Source organism: Necator americanus, chromosome V (assembly GCF_031761385.1).
Source record: "Necator americanus strain Aroian chromosome V, whole genome shotgun sequence".
Classification (NCBI taxonomy): Eukaryota; Metazoa; Nematoda; class Chromadorea; order Rhabditida; family Ancylostomatidae; genus Necator; species Necator americanus.
In genome coordinates, this window is record NC_087375.1 from 8737040 (window position 1) to 8759076 (window position 22037).

The 22037-nt window shown below is 38.8% G+C and overlaps 2 protein-coding genes across 7 annotated transcripts in view; one reads left to right on the top strand and one right to left on the bottom strand.

Moving 5' to 3' along the window:
- RB195_013317 (uncharacterized protein) overlaps positions 1–11807 on the top strand; it is a gene marked incomplete at both ends in the record, with an annotated part of 42146 nt that extends 30339 nt beyond the window's left edge. The window contains 15 exons of one of the 2 annotated variants that reach the window (XM_064203072.1): positions 2615–2720; positions 2801–2879; positions 3399–3480; positions 4408–4531; positions 4642–4737; positions 5035–5117; positions 6014–6131; positions 6199–6346; positions 6408–6572; positions 8461–8615; positions 8854–8955; positions 10271–10370; positions 10792–10887; positions 11072–11181; positions 11700–11807. In XM_064203072.1, coding sequence (XP_064058952.1) covers positions 2615–2720; positions 2801–2879; positions 3399–3480; positions 4408–4531; positions 4642–4737; positions 5035–5117; positions 6014–6131; positions 6199–6346; positions 6408–6572; positions 8461–8615; positions 8854–8955; positions 10271–10370; positions 10792–10887; positions 11072–11181; positions 11700–11807 — 1672 coding nt within the window. Of the gene's footprint in view, positions 1–2614; positions 2721–2800; positions 2880–3398; positions 3481–4407; positions 4532–4641; positions 4738–5034; positions 5118–6013; positions 6132–6198; positions 6347–6407; positions 6573–8460; positions 8616–8853; positions 8956–10270; positions 10371–10791; positions 10888–11071; positions 11182–11699 lie in introns of those variants that run through there. The other variant, XM_013441240.2, reaches the window with a different exon arrangement.
- Positions 11808–15424: 3617 nt separating this feature from the next.
- The window catches only part of RB195_013318 (uncharacterized protein), a gene marked incomplete at both ends in the record, with an annotated part of 105680 nt that continues 99067 nt past the window's right edge, over positions 15425–22037 (bottom strand). For 3 of the 5 annotated variants that reach the window (XM_064203076.1, XM_064203079.1, XM_064203073.1), the window contains 10 exons: positions 15425–15526; positions 18438–18548; positions 18632–18739; positions 18819–18938; positions 19009–19150; positions 19810–19940; positions 20267–20395; positions 20462–20674; positions 20753–20811; positions 20900–20987. In XM_064203076.1, coding sequence (XP_064058955.1) covers positions 15425–15526; positions 18438–18548; positions 18632–18739; positions 18819–18938; positions 19009–19150; positions 19810–19940; positions 20267–20395; positions 20462–20674; positions 20753–20811; positions 20900–20987 — 1203 coding nt within the window. Of the gene's footprint in view, positions 15527–18437; positions 18564–18631; positions 18740–18818; positions 18939–19008; positions 19151–19809; positions 19941–20266; positions 20396–20461; positions 20675–20752; positions 20812–20899; positions 20988–22037 lie in introns of all 5 variants that reach the window. The other 2 variants (XM_064203077.1, XM_064203078.1) reach the window with 2 other exon arrangements.

Genomic DNA, 22037 nt, shown 5'->3' on the forward strand with positions numbered 1-22037 from the left:
TTCAAAAAGAGTATGTTTTTGAAGAGATTTGATGTTCTGCCTCAAATATGGACGTCATATCGTCACTTGAGGTGACGAGAAAAAAAATATGCAGATTTATGCGGAACAACAAGTAGTAACTGGTCATCCTCTTGTTTTTCGGAAGGTTTTCATTCAATGTCCGTCACCCAGAATCATTCGTTCAACTAAATAAACGTGTTGTTGCGGATAAACGGGCTTGGGTTGGATGCGTTGCTATTCAAAGGAAAATCCCCCCTCCCCTCCCGGCTAACTGCATAATCCAGTGGAAATCCATATGTGCTCGTTCTAACGTTTCGAAATGTTTGTTGAACAAACGACTATGCCCCGGAACTGATTGGTGTTGCAATGAATTTGCGTCAGCAGATCTATCAAATAATATTGGTTAGGAATGTGGAAAAATAAGCACCTAATGTTTACATTTCCATTGTACTTATCCTCACAAAGGACTGAAATATTGGATACGTGCTCAAATATATTTGCAGAGTTCAGAATTTACGTTCATTTTGCTGAGACGTGGTAAATGATGCATGTGTTTATTCCGATTCTGTAGATAATTGTAGAACGTCGACTTTCAACAAAAAAGTATTGGGAACTCTTGCTGAACGATTCAAAATAGTAGTTTTTGGAGAGAACTGTTGTCTAATGTACTAAATTTGGAGCAGCGAAGCGAACCGGAAACCATTTATCACTTTTCTATAGCGTCAATTTTTGAGCATGCCAAAAATTTTTTCATATTTCCAAAAGTATCTAATTTTTTTAAAAGATTTTTTTTCTTGAACAGACACTACGCACATAAGATGTGACGGAGCAGGGAAGCTATGAAATTACATTTCTTGTTAGCAGATGTGAGTTGTTGTGAGGTATGAAGAATCCTTTGAGCAACCAGCGATCAAACAAACAACGATTTCGAAATCGTCGATGAAAGTTTGTGAGAAAAGTCGTCTTTAGCTGCTTATTGGAAATCTTTGAGTTAGAATTTTAACTAATTCGGAACTATACGGTTCTTCTGTATTCCTAATATATTGAGAACGCAACCAAATTCTCGTCACTGTACCTTTCAAAACCTTACAGAACTTTGTTTAATTTATCTGACACGTAGAACACGATTGAGGCACTGTTTCTCGTATCGTGGACCACATTTCAGTGCAGTTACGGTATTATACCGTAGCCACTGTGTTGTGACTTTAGAATTTTTTTTAAAATCGAAATTATAGATTCGCAAACAGCGTGTACGTAGTTTTGCGCAAAAATGACTTGTGACTACTTACTAAAAAATGACAAACTTCTGACTACTTTCGTTCTTGTATGTTTTTTCCATGCCTTCATATTTTCAACTTTTTCCTTTTTCCTTTTTCTTTTCCGTTTCTTTTTCCGTTTCCTTTTCCGTTTCCCCTTTGCTTTTCTTCACAAAACAAAAGTGCACCATTAGGCACTGCTATTGTTCTCAACTCGCCGAACTTTATTTTTTCACTTGAACTTTCTTATGGTTTCTTGAAGTCTCTTAGAAATAATGCTGGAGTTGCTCAGAATTGCTCACACTAACTCTGAAGCTAATTGGAACTATTCCCCTAATTCACGTGCTATGATAGCCGTTTTTCAGTTTCAACCGAACGCAAGCAAAAGAACTCAGTAACTAATTAAGAGAACTCGATCGTTACGGATTAGTTACATATGTAGTTTCTTTTTTGTTCTTCAATTAATTTTGTTTTTATTCATATTTCTTGTTTTTAAGGAGTGAAATTAGTTTCCTATTCTTAAAAAGAATATATGGCACTTCAAATTGATGTTAAAAATTCTTCTGAAGGAGTTTGTTAGTTGGACTCTCTTGTAAACACGAATTTGCATTCCATTTCACAAAAAATTCAATTTTATTATATCTAGGATTTTGAAGGTCTCTCGTTTTTCTGGTTTTCACTTTTTTGGTTTTTCTTTTCACATAAATTGGAATACAAAATTTAATTAATTTCAATTAATTGCTAATTGGTGAGAAAAAATACTGAAAATGAAAAATGTAGACTGTATGTGTACACTGGATTTCTACCTTTTCTTCTTTTGAATTCTTCATCTTTGTTTTATTTTTAGATTTGCAATTCGAAGAACTTTTGGAACGTTTGGAAGTTGGAGTTGAAGAAATGTTCTTTGTAGTTTGAACTGCTTGTTGTTAGAAAAAAAGAAAGTAGCACACCAAAAATGATGATTATTTCTTTGGTAACTATTCTTTTGTCAGCTGTTCCCTCCGTGCAATTGATCAGCGCTTTGTGAAATCGCCATCTTACGCACATGTTGTGCCTACCGCTTCCTTTCAAAATCCTTGGCACCACATCCTACGTTATTTTTCCGTTTCTGTCACAACTGGATTTCATTCTGGAGTGTTTTCACCCTACTACCAAATGTGGGACCCATCCTTAGCCGTGGAACTGACCGATATGTTCCTTTTTTTCTCCAGCTTTTAGCGCTGAACTTCAGCTATTTATATCATCTTCGACATTATCGTAAATTACAATCAAAGAGCGCTCAACTGGCGTTTAGCTCACATATTTAAGATATTAAGATAAAATGTTATGTAAGTAAAGCATTATTATTTTATTTTTAGAATGACTGTGGACTTGGAATTAAATCAGAAAAAGACCGGCGTTCGACCGTTTCTGCGCGCCAGAGACACTCCGAAGCCGATTTTCGCCTTGCTATATGGATTTCAGGTTTAGTTATTCTGTGGGAATTTTGCAACGTTTTCTTTTCTTAAAAATAAAATCTTATCTTCTTTAAATGTTCATTTCAGCAAGTGATGGTATGTGTATCAGCACTGCTTACAGTACCTTTTTTGGTGACCGATAGCCTATGTGCTGGAAACAGTAGTGGTATGTATTGGATAATTTTCTCACAGATTTTGTAGGAAAAGATTTTTTGGAAGGATTTTTTTCTGTGGAAATCCATGATATACTTAGCATACTGCGAAATCAGCCGGATCTATCGCTCAAAGATCCCCGTTGTAACAGTGAACGCTGTTGACCTTTTAATCACCAAGTGAGCACCAGTGTTCCAGAGCTCAAATTTTTCGTTTGAGTGATTTATTAGCATGTGATTTTGAGTAGTTCCATAAGTTTATTGCTACGAGATAGACAGTAGCAAAAATCCTTAGAAAAAGCAACATTTCGAGTAAAGTCAAATGGAAATCATGTGGGTGCAGGTCATAGCTGAAGAAGTTAATGGATTGTTGCTGAATTGCAGCTCTTTTTTCTTTTCTTTTTTCTTTTTTCACCATCATGAGCTTTGTAGCGTTTCTGTAGCGTTTACCAGAGAACGCAAGATTCTAACTATTTTAAACGTAAAAAGTGCCGAGAGCTGACCGTTATCTTTCATTTTTTCTTACATTTCAGCAAAACTTCTAAATGAGTTGATCAGTTCGACATTCGTTGGAAGCGGTATCTCGACGATCATCCAAACTATGTTCGGAATGCGGTGAGGCATGTTTTGAGTGGTGTTTTTCCGATTATCTGAGCGATTTCCTTGATATCTGAACTTTTGTTTTCTTTACACAATGTAAATAATGATTAATTTCTGTTCTGTAGAAAGTGCACGAAATATTTCATCGTTTTTATGCGGATGCTGTAGTGGCGCCATGTTTTAAAGAGCCGGTCGATCGTTGAATTCGTCCAGAATATTTCACTAAAGGATTTTATGTAAAAAAAAAGATTTATGTCAAGGATCTCAAATTCTGTCGTATCTAACACAAAATGTTGGAAAATACTCTGGCCAAGAAGAAATATTTCCTCAAATTATTATTATTATTTCCTCAAAGTTCGTAGTAGGATATTTTGTGGTCAAAAAGAAAAGAAAAGAAAATAAATTATGCGAAGCGGGATATTTCTTCTCCTTCCCCGTATTGTTATGTTACACTTAAAGGCATCACCCCACGAATCTGAGGTGGTACGGATTTCAGGTGGAGTATTCTTATACGGGATAGTAGATTATGGAGACGGGGTGATTCCATTTCTTCCTAATTGCCGTAGAAAAACGGCCCGGAAGATGCGGCGTGTGCACAAGGCCGGCGCGCTCCAATCGAACTCCTTGTAGAAAATAGCGCGCCGGAACGCCCGAAGCCGTATCTTCCAGGCCGATCCCATATACGAATACTCCACCTGAAATCCGTACCACCTTAGATTCGTGTGGTGATGCCTTTAACTCGACATCCGAGCATGAAACACAAAGTGATATTTATGAGTTCTTGAGAGATGTTGAGAAGTTTTACGTAAATTTTGAATTGCTGCATGAAGAAGAATTTTGAAGACGTAGCCACGTACTAGCAAAATATGACAGTGCAACGCAAGCCACGCCCATTCCTAATTAATTTTAAATCAGAACTATGCACATAGAAGGATCTTTCAGGTTGGCATTACTTCAAGGCACAGCATTCGCTTACGTGCCATCCGTGCAAGTCTTCATGGGCAAGTGCTCGGTTAATAGTAGCACTCACGTACCTGAAGAGGAATATTATGGAAGATTAGCTCTTGTATGATTTTTTTTTTGCGATTCTTTTTCCTCTATTTAAGTATTTATTTTATTCATATTAATATTTTTTATATTTATTTACCTAAGTGTTCGAAGAGTCATGCATTTCAGATGCAAGGATGCCTTATGGCATCGTCGTTGATACCAATGCTGATTGGTTTCACTGGCGTTGTTGGAGTGCTGACAAAATTCATTGGTCCACTTACGGTAATTTGAATGTTGGCTACTGTTGATATAGTTGGAATAAAATGACCTGAAACTTGGTGTAGTCGCGTAAGCGGCTGTGCTTGAAGCGGCACAATGAAGCTAGCAGTTCCTACCGACATGGAACCACTCTTAAATCCACTCGGTTTGTGGAGCTAGCGATGATCGTACCTCGATCGAAACCGCAGGGTCCACTGCGCGACTACAGTGAGGCTCAGGTCGAGGTTCAAGCGCAGTTACATTAAGGTTTAGGGCGTTTTCACTCTACTATATCATTTATTACGAGATTCACATTCCTAGGTTTCGCCGTTGATGCTGCTGTTGGCTTTTTCGCAAGTCGGAACCATGGTGGACAAAATAAGTCTTCATTGGGTAGCAGTTATGTAAGTGGTTTCGTCCGGGAACTATATGTGGTCAATCAGGCGTAATTTGCTGTAATTTACCTTAGTGCATGGAAGGAAAAAGAAGGAAATATTGAGATTTTCTTCTTACGTAATCTTAAACTTTGGATGCTAAAGGGGAAGAAATTGCATCGTTGCATAAAAGAAAAGTGGTTTTAAATAAGAAACGTTATGAACAACTGAAAAAAGTGTTAGAATATTGCTTTCGGGATTGAGTATCACAGGGAGAGGATAGGAAATGTTTGGTTCGGCTGCAAGGTCGACTAAAGGGTGTGTTTTCGGCGCGGGAGCGGAAATTTTGTTAGAATCGAGATGCTGAATGAAGATAGCAAATTTCTGATTGAGGTGTATAAATGGGAGAAAAGAATTACTTTTTTTTGTTTACTATGGTAATCTCTGAAAAAAAGGAAGAAAAAAGAGAAAAAGAAAAGAAAACAGAAGAAAATTCTCACGTTGGTAGTTTTAAATTGATTTTCCTGAGCTGTAGCCAAGATTGTGATTGATCGCCTTTATTAAACAACGGCTAACGTTTCGGCGCTATCGCCTTCGTCAGAGCCTGGAAAAATCAAAGCCATTAGTGATTTATCCTCTCAAGCGCCTCATCACCCTACAGAAAGCATCCGGACGATATGCAAACTCAAGACAGTCGAACATGGGCAATACTCATGTTGGTGTTATTAGTTTATTTTGATGGGTAGATAAAGAGCAATGTTAAGAAAAATTGCTATATTTTGAGAAAAATGCAGAAAAGAGGGAAATATTGTTGTTGTCTTTGAACGAAAGATTCGCGTTGTTTCTTTTAAACATTTTTTTTTACACACATTAAAATTCTCACTAACAGTAAGTTGAAATTGCTTAGAATGATCGTTATTTTACAGACAAGCAATCACGTTATTCATTACCATCCTCTATTTGGCTGATGTACTTGTACCATTGCCGGGAATCAAATATGGCAAACTGCACTGGTACAGGACTAACCTTTTTGGACAATATCCAGTAAGTCTTCGTAGCCACCAAGAAATGTGATCTTTGTCTTCAGATCGCCCATAATTACTTTTTATAGTACTTAATAGCTATCGCGATCTCATGGGCTTTTTGTTTATTCCTAACCGTATGCAACCTTGTGGAAGCCGGTGGTCCAGCACGTGTTGACATTCCACATAAAGTTAAAGCGATTCAAAACTCTGCCTGGGTTGCTGTTCCCTATCCAGGTGCGTCTTTATGGATTCGAACAAAAAATTTATTGATATGCACAATTTCATTCACTTCCAGGAAAATTCGGACCACCCTCATTTAACGTGAGTCTATTCATTGCTTTTCTGCTCTCGGCAATGACATCGGTGTTCGAATCGGTTGGGGACTATCATGCGGCCGCACGAATCTCGTTGGAAAGAGCACCGCCAAGCCATGCAATCAATCGAGGAATCCTTGCTGAGGGTAACTAGTTTAATTTGGCTTGATTTGATCTGAGCTCTTTTCGTTTAGAGGCTGAGGATGAGGTTAACAACTATGATTGACATTGCGAGCATAGGTGCGATAGGAAGGAGCTGGACCCTCCTCAGGTGAAGCGGGTCTAACTCATGGGGTGCAGCGCAAATGATGAGGAATCCTTCGCCAAAGTGAAGAAATCCTATCGCCATCCGTCCAAAACTGAAGGGGGTGGAAGCACCGGCTCCGACTATCGCTTGATTACGAATATTCCACAGACAATCATAATATGGGGAGAAGTGGTGCATCGTGATAGGTTCTTTGCTAGACAGTAAAAATTTGTCCTTTTTAGTGAGCGCCGAGCCGTTCTGCAAAAGATAACAACATAAGTGCATTGCACGCAACCTCTAAAAGGTCGCTAAGAAAAAAGTGAGCAAATAGCTTGTTTCAAAGAACGGTGCAAAAAGTTGATGTGATGTCTGCAATGATTAGATGCAACGATTAGCGTCGATTAATGGCATCACCCCACGAATCTGGGTGGGGTGGTGTGGGTTTCAGATGGGTTATGCCTATACGGAGTCGTAGATTATGGAGAGAAGGGTTATTCCGTCCATTTCTTACTAATTTCCGTAAAAAACGGCGAAGATACGAATTCGAGCGTTCCGGCGCGCTGTTTTCCACGAGTTCGATTGGAGCGCGCCAGCCTTGTCCACGCGCCGTTTTTTACTTTTCGGGCCGTTTTTTACGGAAATTAGGAAGAAATGGACGAAATCACCCTTCTCTCCATAATCCACAACCCCGCAAAGAAACTCTCCACTTGAAATCCACACCACCCAAGATTCGTGGGGTGATCCCTTTAAACTGAATTATAGTGAAATATTATATATAAAGCCGAATGGTACATTTGAAGGGCTTTAAGACGATATTGACGTAGATTCGCCATTTTTTTTATTTATTTGAAAATACCTATGACCGTTCCATAAAACAAACAAACATAACATCTACATAACATAACATCTATACCTTTGAATCACACTTTCCGTTCTCTACTTTATTAGCAGGTATCGAACAACTACGATAATTTGTGTAGGCTTACGCTTAAATTTTTGGTTCGAATTGTTAGTATTTTCCTCCACTTTTTCTTTATCAAACCTAAAATACTAGTGCTTCCATCTCTACACACTGGTTGAGCGGGGTGAGCCAGTATAAACGCTTGCCGAGCTACCGGTGCTGTAACTATAACTTCTATTAAGAGTAAGCATTGACCTTATTGGCATCCATTCACATCTTGCTGACCGATGTGAGTGGATGCCAATAAGGTTTAGAGCCTACCTACACTTTAAAAATTCCTCAGATCTTAATGCCTAACTTGTTGAGTTTCGGATGCGTTTGATTACTAACTAAATCATCCTTGTGCTGTGGAATCCTACATGGGGCTAATCCCTGCTCATTCTATTCTTTTGTTGTATTTTCTGTATTTGTTATTATTCATAACTGCCATAACCTTTTGAGCGTAATGAATAAATACAGAAATAAATAAATAAAACAGAAACAAGAAGAAATTTTCTGAAGCATCTTCGTAACCGTACGAAATGAATAGCAATCTAAGAGGGGTCCATTCGTCCTCACCAGCTTAACTATACATCCAATACCATTTCGAAATAGTGAAGAGAAAAATTTGTTGGTTCTAAGAGAGACAATCACAAATGAAACTGAAAGTTGGAACAACAAATTAGTACGGCGGTAAAATACACTGCTGGGGTGTAGCGCTTCACTCACTAGACTCTCACTAGAACTTCGGCCAAGTTTTATGTAGCAACGTTGGCCCTTCATAGCGCATTCTTCGGTGGAGTGACAAGTCTCTTTTCCTTTTTTCGATATAATTGCAGCAATTCAGGTATGGGTTCATTCGTATCTGGCTTGCTGGGACCTGCTGTTGGAATGACAACACACACAGAGAATATCGGCGTAATCGGTGTCACTAGGGTCGCGTCCAGATGGACAATGGTTGTCGCTGGTGTACTGCTTATCGCTTTAGGAGTATGCACAAAAGTGAGTATGATTGACATAGTTTTACTAGGTTATCTAAGTTCAAAATAACTCCTGGATCTGGAAAAGAAGAGGGGCTTTCGCCTAGTGAGAACAGGTGAAACACTATCATGACGTACATCTTCTTTTTTAGACCGTAACTGGTGATTTTTTTTTGGTTTTTCTTTTTGTATTTTTTCCGAAGGTTTTGGCTAATCTTTGTAAGGGATACTATTCATGTGATAAGTGGTGGTATGCTTAGATTGGCGCCATCTTATCCACTGTTCCCGATCCATTAGTTGGTGGAATTCTAGCATCCTCAATGGCTATGGTAGTCGGTGTAGCTGTGTCGAATCTGCAGACGGTACTGTGTTTTTGATTTCTTTTATTTTATGTTATTATTTTTGACATTTTAACGTAATTTTTATGTTTATTCATCTTCGTCATGTTCGTATCTGCATATTCTTTTCAATCGGTCTTTATCGTTCTTTTTACTTTTTTTTTGCTGTGATTTCCACCTGAAACGAGAGTGAGAAAGTAATTGTATGAGAATAACTGCTTTACCACAATATTTTTCGATCCATGCTTTTTTATCTGCCTGCGAGGCCCATTGAGAAGTTTTGGGAGCAGCTCTATCCTATATGACAGAGGATTACGCAGTCTTTAACGTAACTGACTGAGAAAAAAAGTAAAGTGAGGGTTACTGTAGACGAGATTTATAAGTTCATGATTAAGCACTTGTTCTAGCCACAGTACTATCGTAGCGGTATCCATGGGAGTCTGATTAGGTAACCGAAGGAAAAAACTCAAAAACTTGAAACTTTGATGCGTTTAATCCACTGGATACTCTGTCCACCACGTCACTTGCCACCAATCTGGAAACCCGACTGGTCCGAATACATTTTAAAGCAGATGAGCTGGTAATCCTCGAGCAGAAATCCCCAATGAATACAATGTGCGAATGAGTGTGGGTCGCTCTGGCCATGGATTTCTCAGTTTAAAAAAATCGCCAGGGAAAGGGCATGTGACATAAATTTTTCTAAATTTAAGTTTTTTTTTTGTTTTTTCTAGACTTTCCAATAAGTTGTTTTTGATTCACGGTTCAGTAATAAAACATGCGATTGGTTCTCCTTTGCTCCCATTTTCTCACCACGACATCCCCAGATGATTTCCGTGAACTCACCACCGCACAGCCAAGTTTGGTGCAGTCCATTCAAATCGATTTGCGATAGTAAGAGTGATGCTTGATCTGGAATTCATATTGAGGAAAGTGAATGAATGAGCCTTTGAGTCGAACGATTGATTGGTCCCATTGATCAAAAACAGTTGATGGACTGGCTCTTCTTTGCCCTAATGCTACCAGCCCCGTACTGCGCCACTTCTGAATGAGCATCGCTGCCTTTCACACCAGATTCGGCGGAAACCGACTATGCTTGCTGCTCTCCTTTACTTCTCATGAGGTCAATCAGTCAACAGTGCCTCTATATTTTTTTAAAAATAAAATTGCCCCAAAGATTATGGCTTCCCATTGTTTCTTTCGTTTGTGTTATAATACATCAGTTCTTTACAATGCAATATTTATTTTTAATTCGTTTCTCTGGGCACATCATAATTCATGCTTTGAGGTTCTTCTTTGAAATTTCACTGGAACAGAATTATCTATGGGGTAAAATTTCTAGGTGGACATGACCATGTCACGAAATATGGGAATTCTCGGATTCTCGATGCTGTTCGGCATGATCGTTCCCGAACACTTCAGGCGTTACCCCGTTCATACTGGTAAGCGATCAAATATGCTCATATATAGTCGGGTCAAAACGACATGAAGCACGGACAGTTGTGCAAGCGGCTGCGCTCGAAGCGGTGCGCTGGAGACAGCGGTTGGAATCTAGGTGGGACCATGGTAAACAACAGAGATAAGTGGCAGTAGCCGGGATCCTTGCACGATCCCAACCGCTGCGCTAAACCGCGCCGCTTCGAGCGCAGCCGCTTGGGCAGCTGTCGGTGCTTCATGTCGTTTCGACTCAACCACAAAATGTTCGTGTAGTGGGAAGCAAAGGATAATTTTTCTATTCGTCACAATAGCGTGATCGGTCATCAAACCACCATCTCATTAAATATTCTTTTTCCCACATTTTTTTCTTTTTTCCATTTTTGTGCAACACTTTTTTTTATTATTCACTCTACTACATTTTTTTAGGTCTACAAATGTTTGACCAAATCTGTAACATTTTACTGCAATTGCAAATGTTCATTGGAGCTATGTGCGCATGTATTTTAGATAATACCGTTGGAGGTAGGTAACTACATAACTAGTCAATCCAAGCAACTACATTAAATTTCATCTGCCAAAATTCTTCCCTTTCCAAAACTCAAAAATTCTTTTCCAAAATTTTCAACAGTGGACTGGGCCTTTCACAAGAATTTCAATTTGTGAATTTGCCTAATTTTTATCTTGCAAGTACAATTTTTTCATCTAGGCGCAACTCGAGAGCAGAGAGGTCTTCGATCTCGTGGCATCATCCATGAAATTGCAATGGATGACGACACCTACTGTTATCCACCACTTGTAATGAAGGTCCTTAACAAGGTACTTGCTTTTTGTTGACATTTTAAAATTATTAAAGGCATAACTCCACGAATCTGACGTGGTATGGATTTCCGATGGACAATCTCTATACGGGATCGTAGATTGCGGGGTGGTTCCGCTCATCTCTTCCTAATCGTAGCAAAGAAACGGCGTGAAAGACTCCGTTTTTCACGATGATTTCACTTGCAACGGGCCACCACTTTCGTACACGCGCCGCATCCAGCCGCGCAGCGGTCGGAAGCCACTGAGTTCTCCTCGACTGCCTATTCAAGTGAAACCTATGAATAGGTTGCTAAGGAGACCAGAGCGTATACATAGAGGAGGAGCGTACTAACGTACCTCGTAGGAAACTAAGCGGTTCCCACGCCGTTTTTTACGACGATTAGGGAGAGGTGAGCGGAACCTCTCCGGATCCCCCAAATTTCCAACCCCATCTTTAGCTTCCCCGCGGAACTTCCCTCTCCAGTTTAGATTTGTGGAATGGTGCCTTTAAGCCATGCCAAATGATGAATTTTCAGATCCCATTCATAAATTATCTGCCATGTATGCCGAAAGAGAAAAAAGCCACAAACAAAGTCGCCGAATACTCAACGGACGATCTCAAAGCGGATGAAGTGCGATTATGATGACCAAGAATAGCGTCTATACGTGAACGTGACGTGTAAATTACGGTTGAGAAATTTCTTAAGCACTCTTATCTGTTGAAATGTACAAAATTGTACAATACCACTAAACTGTGATAATGAAACACATACATATTTCATTGTCGGATGTCAGATGACTGTAAATGCACCTATTCTAATAAATAGTTTATTCTGGAAATGTCTTCGCCAATGTTATTCTGGAAATTCCTCTGCGTTTTTGTAATTTTGCATTGTTTAGTTCTTCAAAACGGGGTTTTCTCAAAGGGAAATCTCAAATTTCCGTTTCCAACTTACTACTTTTAGCACTTGACATAACGATATCCGGACATGCTTAGATATGGAAGTTGAAGAAGTTTAATTTTTCGCAGCATGTTCAGAGAAAAATCTATTTTCTTTTGTTTTTTTTTCAAAGGAGAAAAAAGCTCTCAAAAAAAAAATGTTTCGACAAAGTCAGATGAAATACTCCCCATGATCGACTTTCGATGAATCTCGGCTCGGAGGATGATTCGGTACTTGTTTCCTTGAGTTCTGCCGGCATCGACGTTGTTACAATCTTCAAATCTGCTTGAGATTTCTTCGAGTTCACCTTCTTCAAAGTCTGAAAGGGTGAAATCGAGCGTGATATATCCGATCAGGCGACCCATCCGCTCAAAAGAAAAGAACGCGACGCGTGACGTTAGTGGTTAGGAACGTTGGGGTGTGGGACAAGAGGTACCCGCGAAAGTCGGCCTATTAACTACTTGGATTAGGGGTATCCTTGACCGTTTCCTGGAACGTTGGTGAGTGATTTCGCGCGTGTCGAGCACTGTAATCCCATATGAACGGTTGAACTGAAACATTTCACTTGATCCGTTCTTAGTTCCTTGTCCATACCAAGGAAAAATAGTGACGTTTGATATTGGGAAGGGGAACCGTAACCGAAGAAAGTATTCTCGAAATTATAACTTGTAAAAGAATGGTTGCTCAGAAAGGAGATCTAAATGGCTGAAAATACCTAGAAATGCATGCATTTTCTCCGTTGTTAGTTCTTCTCCCCATGAGGGACACGTAAATGGATCCTGTTTGATGTATGCCAGATCGTTATGGACACCTCAGCAATGCGAGAGGTGGCGCTTAGGTTCTTGCTAAGGCTTGGAAAAATATAAATGTAAATATAAAATGATATGATATGATGTGAATATAGGAGCAACCCCACCAGGCGACTTACCGGGCGACCCACCAGCATCGTTAGTACGGTGGTCATCCACCTCGACTCAGTGGATATTGCTGCCGCGCCCGTCCAGAGTTGGAGACAGCGCCCGAGAGCGGCGGACTTTTCCGGAAGACCCGTATTGGCAAGACGGAGGGTATCTCCCCATCGCATAACTAAACAGCCCGCGAACGCAACCGCGGCTTTATGACCCACGTAGTGCGTAACGCGGCCCAAAACGTCACCACCGCAAGAAGTCGTACAAGACCGACACACAACATCCTCCGCCAGTCGGCGTAGCAGTGTGAGCGGCACCCATTCTGTGCTTCTCCCGAGAAGCGGTGGGTTGCGTGGGTTTTTGAAAGACAACGCTGAATCATCACAGGGTTGCTTATGTCCTACTGTCCATATCCATACCCATATCCACAATAGTGACGAGAATCGTGCATATTTCACATAGTCACTGTCGTAAGGACTTCCTGAAGCCATTTCAAACTTTTTGGGCGTGTCCCCAATGTTATTCCAGAATGATTTCAAGCAACATAATTCCCGTGGAAGAAGGATTTTCACGAGCATCGTCAAAAATTTCATTGGTTATTAAAGTGATTAGTCTGAAACAATGTTTTTTTTTCGAAGTTTTTTCTTCTTCTTCTGGAGTTTCTATTAAAATCAGCAAACATGTTTCTGATGAAATCAAATTTCGGGGGAAAATGTCCGATACTTTAGAAAACTGTGGATGTTAATCGATTCTGACGATCAAATACTACTGTAGCTCTCAGGATCCACTTTCGTTATGATCTCTTTCCTTTCTAGATGCACATTGTAACCGCGCCTGCCATTGTTGTCAGCGAACTTATCGATCGATTCGGCGGACATCTACATCGATTTATCGATCAGCGCCGCAACGTTGATCGCAAGCCTTGTTGGATTTTCCGGAAAGCACCCTCTTTATAATTCACTAATGTTTAAATCAAAGTTCAAGCTAAGAATTAGGGTCGATTTGATTTCTAATCGCCTACAACTCAGCACCAAAGAGTCTCAGGGTGTCTACGTTGGTCCATCTGCTAACAAGAACTCCATTTCATTCAAAGAGAGCATACCACAAATACTTCAGAAATTGATGACGTTGGAATCTGTCCATGAAAAGATAGGTTCACAAATGTAGATATTTTTATATGAACGTGACTATGCTCAACTGATCATCCACAAAAACTGCGTGAGAAATGGCCTTCGTGTACGAATTTTCCTACGAGGCACCTTACAACACGCTACCTCTCTGCATATGCCGCGTCTGCGAACGAACGAGAGGACGATAATCAATGAGGTTTCTGGATCAGCCTAAAACCAATGGATAGGCTGCTCTGGGAACCGGCGCATGTACCGAAATGGCGTCATAAAGTGCCTCGTAGGAAAATTCGTACAGGAACACCGTTTCCCAGGCCGTTTTTCGGGTCGATTAGGTGGAATTGAGCGTGAACACGTACATAGTCGTCATATTCATTCCTAAAGTTATGTTTTCGTAAAGAGATCATAAAACCTTCAATTCTGGGTGTGCTGCATTCAATAACGTCTTCATTATTCTAGAAATTTTGCATCGATGTATAATCCCAGCAGAAAAAAAAAACTCGAATCTTCATGTTGTCATAAATTTACAAACCCATCTCATTTTTTGTAGTAAGAACCACATAGATTTAAACATGTATAATAGATATATAGCATACATATGTTACGAAGACGAAAAAAACAACGAAACAAAGACAAAACATGAAAAAAACTACTTACAGCGAACGAACAATCATCGGTGCGGGGCACAGGGGCGAATCATTGAGGATTTGAGGGCGAAAAAAAGAAGAGAAAAAAAAAAACAAAAGAAGAAGAACTCTCTAGCATTTTCTCTAGGTTTTTCTTTACAATCATTGCTCTACAATCATTTACTCTTTCTGCAGAAACCCGTGTGTTGTCGATAATCCTTAAGGGAAATTACACGATAGTTTGACCAGAGGAAGAGGTATGGCTTCGGGGAAAACTTGGGAGAGAACCGTGTTGTTCCTTTGTTAAAAAAATTTCCGACCGATTTACCGAGTTTTTCTTCGGATTCATAGAATGGAACAACACGATAGGGATGAGGGATAAGGGTCAATATGATGATATAGGAATGACAAAGCAGAATATGACGGATTTGAATGACTAGCTGATAAAATTGTAATCTTGAGAGGAAAAAAAAACAGAAGGAGCGTGAAAATTAGCGATAATACTATGCGTATATAGAAATCTGTCACCCGATTCATAAACTGAGTCACTTTGGAGCGAGGCCACGCCCCTTCTAGGTGACCTAATTCATGACCTCGATAAATGGGGAGGGAAATTAACCTAATGTTGGATTTATAGTTCAGCTAATTGCGACGAACGGCTAATGGATAATAGCGGAATGAACTTGGGATAGTAGCGGATGTTGCGGTCGTGGATGTGGTAAACTGATCCCTTGCGGTGAAAGTAAACTGTGTGAAAGTCCCTAAAAAACGATAGAAATAAGTGTGACTAGATATAAATAGGAAAACATCAAATAAACACAGAAAGATCTTGATCTATTGATCGGAATAAATAAAACAAATACATAATGATTGGTGATTTACTAGCAGTATAAACTCTGATAAGTTTCACTTTAATTATTTCTATTTTTTTTTCTTCTCTGGCAACATTTTTTCTCGCCCTTCAAAGGTTTTGCAGCGAAAAAACTTTGCAAGAAGCGGAAAAAATGAAGAGGAATGCTCTATGAGCTGTTCTATGATCTATGATACTGTAATATTACTGTACACATAAGGGGTTAGCCAGTTCATTCATGATCATTCATTCATTCATTCATTCATTCATTCATTCATGCCTGAACGTTCAGCGAAACAATCCTTTACCCACAAACACTTTTCAAACGACGGGAAATTATCAAATCTACCGTTCCCACATAAACTTTGTGATCCTTCTCGCCGACTTATTGAAACTATACATACATGGCTAGGCCTCCCTTTTACTTTATTCATAATCACTCCTCTTTAATGAAGCATCCTGGATGTGGATTCTTCTCAGCTATTCCCCTATTAACATTGTGGTTTCTAATTTTCCCTGCCATCTAAAGGTGGAGGCGAAGCCTGGAGATCTACTAAAAGCAGCATATCACAAGGTTTGGGTGGGTGTAGTGTAGCGGTTACAGGTTCCGCTTCCTTCACGATCGATCGGAGGTTCGAATCTGCTCTAGTGCTCACCAAGCCTCTCATCCCTCCGGGGTCGATAACTTGGTACCAGACTTGTCTGGGAGAATAAAACACTGACTTGACCCATCGGTTAGCCCCCGCAAGTCATTGTACAATCCAGTTACACGTTCGTGAACCTGAAATGATTCTGAATTGAAGTGAACGTGGGAGCGGATTGATTGACGCGAGGCACTTTAACCTTTTTATCTTTCATCACAAGGTTTATGTAGTATGGAAACTCCTGGAAAACATAGGGTTCGGAATGTGGTTTAAACCGGAAACGAGCGTCGCTCCGCTCATCTTCTTCTAATCATCCTGGAAAACTGCCTGTCGATGTCGTTCCTTTTTGCAAAATCAGTTGCAACCTGCCACGTTCGTGGATGCGGCGAGTGCCTCGTAAAGGAACTAAAGCTGTTCCTCCGTTGTTTTTTCAGGACGACTAGAGGGAGTGGAGCGGGGCTATGCTCCTTTCCCGAATTTACAACTTCAAATCCACATTTTTTTAGAGATCCTCCACCACGTCATTTTTGTGATACGCTGCTTTCAAAATTGTGTTTCTAATTTTCGCTTCCATCTAAAGGTTGAGGTGAAACGGGGATCTATTAAATTTCAACGACTATACTCTCATAATCTTCTTCTATGAGTAACTTCATTCTTAAAAATTCCGGCAAATGTTTTTTTTTTGGATTACCGAACTGTATTACCTCTTAAAGGAACACTAACGACATGATTTATTAATAAGTTGAAGATTTATTCTGGAAACACGTAGAAAAACTGATACTCTGCCTGTTCCTGCGGCTGCGGCGAAACTACCACTAAAACCGCTTGCACGCCACTATGATAAATGGGCGAAGTTCATGATGTTCGTTCGAGAGATCGGAGATCAGTGCGAAGACACATGATCCGGGCAATTTTTCCTATGGAACTCACTGCGAGTCCGAAGCCACACGCGTTCGAAAACCGCAACGATTACGAATTGCAGTAAAACACATTGGAACATCCCAAGTGGATTATTACGACAGAGACTTTATCATTTTTTATCCTTATTATTATAACCATTATTATTATTATTATTAATTTATTATTATTATTGTTACTACTATTATTAATATTATTATTTTATCTTTATTTCATTTCTTGGATTACTACAACACCGCTACTAACTTGTGTCCCAAAATCCGTCGCCGACGGAAGCTGTTGACAGCTGTTCAAAAATTGGACCAAATAACGAAATAGAGTAATGTTGTAAGTTTGACACTGGAAAAACTAGACATTTTCAAAGCTAGAAGCTTACAGTATGAACTATTGTCAAGTACAAGTTGTTTGCTGATAAATTTCCGAGGAGATTTTTCACAGCTTGGAAAGCATGGCGTTTTATTAATCTTCGATGGGCTTTCGTGAATATTCTTAAGAGAATGGAAATTTCGGACCAACATATGATGTGGGAGCAAAATGCTCTAAATAACTCTCTTGATTACGGATGTAATAAGCGTTTTGTCCAATTTCGAGAAATAAGCAAATCCTATGAACACCCCTTCCTTCCATGGAGATGTATCCGCGGGATATGCCAACGGAAGGATTGGAGGTGGAAAGTAATTAACGGGGCTTGATGAAACTTTGCCCGTTTTCAGGCCACACATTTGTCAAAAGTAAATTCTCGAAGTATATTTGAAATCAGCAGCTCATTTACTTTCGAATGGTACTTTCAAAATTTAATTTTGGCCACTTCCAAGAATTCCGACGGTTTGCGACGGATTTTGGGACACAAGTTAGTAGCGGTGTTGTACTTGACGATGTTTGCATGGATATCTATGTTTATTATTACTTTTATACTTTCTATTTTTTCCTCTTTGCATAATTTTTCTTTCTCAAAATTTTGCAACTATCATATCATTTATAGGCGCTTATGTATAAGATTACTTATGCCTATGATCATGATAACTTATAAATCATTTTGTTAAGTAATTTTAATGATCATTATCCATTGTTAATCACTATTATGGAAAATTTTCAATAATGAGATAATTTTTTATATAAACCTTGTTTTTTTCTTTATAATCGTGATAAATTGACATACACAAGAGAAATTTATGAACTGGAAAATTTCGCAAAAAAATTTCTCGGCAGTTCTTTTCAATTAGTGGATTTTCGGGATTTTTCCTCTGGAAAAAAACTCACCTGTTGCAAGCTGAGTCCTGACGCTGCGTGATTGGTAGCGGTGGGTAATGACGGGGAGACACCTTGTAACGTTGACGTCAATCCGCTAATATTCAGATGTCCGTTCTGGAACTGCAGCAGAGGTAACTGAACTGGTAGATCAATCGATGTCACATCATAAGTTATAGAATACCGAAGATTGCGAATAAACTTACAATACTTACTGGATTCGACTGTGCCGCAAGTTGTGCGTCGACTTGCGCTTTAGCTTCCGCCTCCGCTCGCGCTTTCATCGCATGCGATTTCATATGCGCGTTCAAAGACTGAAATTTAGAGGAAATTTCCATATGTTCTAGAAATTCTACAAATTTCAAGATGAGAACGAGGAGGAAAATCACTTACTTTAACCTTCTCAAAACATTTGTCGCATAATCGGCAATGGAAGAAACCGTCCGCACTCGGCTGTGCGCCTTTCTTACCACCAGTCGACGATGATGCATGCGGTTGTGAGCGAGGTGCAGACTGTAGGATACGGTAGTCAGGAAATACTTTAGAACATTTCTACTGTCCACGGAAAGAGGTGATTTCGAACCGGTTGATAGTTCCGTTGAAGTCCCGAAAGATCTTTCAGTGGTGGTGATGGCCTTAGACCCAGTAACGATTGAGAAAGTGATGCAGCGGATACGGTAGTAGGATCTCGTAGCGGTGACATGCATGCGGTTGGTTGTGAAATGCTGTAAAACGGTGGATTAAGGACAATTCTAGGACAGCATTAAAATTAAAAAAGACAAATTAGACGTAGGATTTCTAATCAGATCAATTTATTCGCTCTTCACATAATTCATACTTAATTATTCAGAAAAATTTAAATGAAAAACAAAAAATAAAACAAATGAAAATAAAGAATAAATTATTATAGAAAATAAATTATTATTTCAATAAATAATTAGAAGATAAGAAGTAGAGTTTGAACCTTGTAGAGCTTTATGTTCTTCTTCTTTTATTATTATTATTACTATTATTATTATTATTATTATTATTATTATTATTATTATTATTATTATTATTATTATTATTATTATTATTATTATTATTATTATTGGTGGTGGTAATAGCAGTACTTTTCATAAGTATTTTTCATATTTTTCATATTATTATTACTAGTATTATTTTTCATTGGCGATTTCCTAGTTCACACGTTCAGTAGAGGTTTTTTTTTCAAAGGAAACGCAAGAAAGAAATGCTTTGCAGCAAAATCCGAACAAATTTCATAGAAAAGAAAAAAAATCGGGTGTGAACTTCTGCAGGTTCCATGGAATCAATTATAAATAGGCATATTATATCAAAAAGAAAAATAATGTTTTAAAGAAAAATAGAAAAAAAGGAAACTGACAAGCTTCCGGTTCGTCCACGTAGCTCAAACAGGTCTTGTCCGCAGTAGGATGGTGCAGTCGCATCGGATTCAGCATCCGAGGAGACGTTCTCGTCCACTGACACTTTTTTCGCCGGAGCACCTTCATCCATCTGAGAAAACGACTAGATTTACATGAGAGATTATTCACATTCAAGAACAATTTTTAAGTTTAGAAAAATTGTTTTAAAATCCTAACCTAACTAAAACCTTAAAAAATCCTCTAGAAAATGTTTCCGAAAATGCAATTGAAAATAATACTTGTGCAAAAATTGAAAAATTTTATTATCTTTTTAGTATTTTTTTCTGAATAAAAGGGAGTATTTCTTTCCTATTCTTTGCAGACGAAAAGAAATTAGCTCGTTTACTTACAGACTCTACATTCGGAAAAATCCATACTCAATAAATGGTTAAGGATAAACTTGGCTAAATTTCCTACCTGTTGCAAATTCAACTCCAACAATTGCCGTTTCCGTCTCAAATTTCGCAGCTTACGGTAATCATCCGGACATGCTTTCTTCCATGTATAGTAGAATTCCACACATTCTCTAACAGTTTTACTGGGCAGCTTAAATACGATAATGCGGTTACACCGGTTAATCGAATAATCGCCCGCCGCGGTGTAATCACGTACCTCCTGTGCAACTTGATGGAAATCTTTTTCGGTCTTGTAGATAGCATCTTGGAATGCGTTCACCTCCTCTGGCGTCCACTGAGTGCTATCCAAATAGGTGGAACCATAAATAATTTGATACTGTTCCCAATCCAACGTGTCCGATCGAAGAAGATCAGCAACAGCCGCTTCAATATTCCCCTTGTTCTCCATTAACAAATGTAATGCGAGCTCCTGAAAAAATAAATCAATAAATCAATGAAGGTACTAAAGTATTTCGAATTTTTCAGTATACTCGAACGACTGGCTCACTTTATTTCGTCCAGGCCGTGGAATAGCTTGACTGCATGCCAACAGTTCAAAGGCTTCAACTAAAATTACAATAATCTATGAATTACCGTAAATTGGGTACTGTAGTCCTACCACGATGTTAAAATCGGTTGTTATTTGTGGACTTACTTTGATCCTTCTCGATGTCACGGAGAATTTCAGGTGAGAAAACAATTTCATCGCGGTCTTCGATCGCTTCGAGTTCAGAATCATGGATCTAAATGCGATAGTTTAAATATTTATGAATTCTCACGGTACCTGGCTGCATAACAATGAGTTCACATGGTGTACGAACCGCTAGGAAAAAGGTAAAAGATCAGAAACCAAACACTTATTGTAGAGATCATTTTGTATATGCTGTTTACTAATTTGGAAAAAAAAAACCATCCGCTGTAAACGAGAAAAAATTAGAATTATACTAGCAACTTGTCCTAGTATAATTGTTTTTGTATCTACCCTAATGTGTTTAAATATTTATGAATTCTCACGGTTCCTGCAGCAGGTACCCGTGGATTCATCATCTTATCTCAGAATCTTAAGTTCCTGCTGGATAAGGACCTGCTTAAATTTCCAGCTTTCACTTGATATAATCGACCTCGACCAGTTATCTACGTAGCATTTGTGGGAAGTGCGAATATTCCACAAAACTACTGATATTTAAGAAGAAAAATTCCAGAAAAAACTTGCAATATTTAAGCAAAAACTCGATTTTTGGAACAAAATTCTGTTTTTTATTAACAAAAAGAAGTAAATAAAACAAATCAATAAAAAAGCTACGTATTCAACATGCTAAGATTCAAGGACAGTTGAACATGGGCAAAATTCTTTTTATTTTAATGTTCCCCTCACCCTTTCGTCCTCGTACTAGACTATCATGTTTTGCCCATTCATTCATTCATTCATTCATTCATTCATTCATTCATTCATTCATTCATTCATTCATTCATTCATTCATTCATTCATTCATTCATTCATTCATTCATCCAATCATTCATTCACTCATTCGTTCATTCACTCACTCACTCATTCATTCATTTACTCGTTCATGTACGCAAAACGGCTTGTAAAACGATCATTTTTGTTAAAAATGGTATTATTAAAGTTCGACACAAGAATTTCGCTCTTTTTCACTTTTATTTTATGAGACTTCTTCAGCTTGCGTGCAAAAAATCCACAAACTCAGGAAACGGTAGAATTCAATCTAAACAAAATAACTTGGGTTGACTTAATCCACATTTGTTGTTGGTTGCATGCACTGATTTTGCGG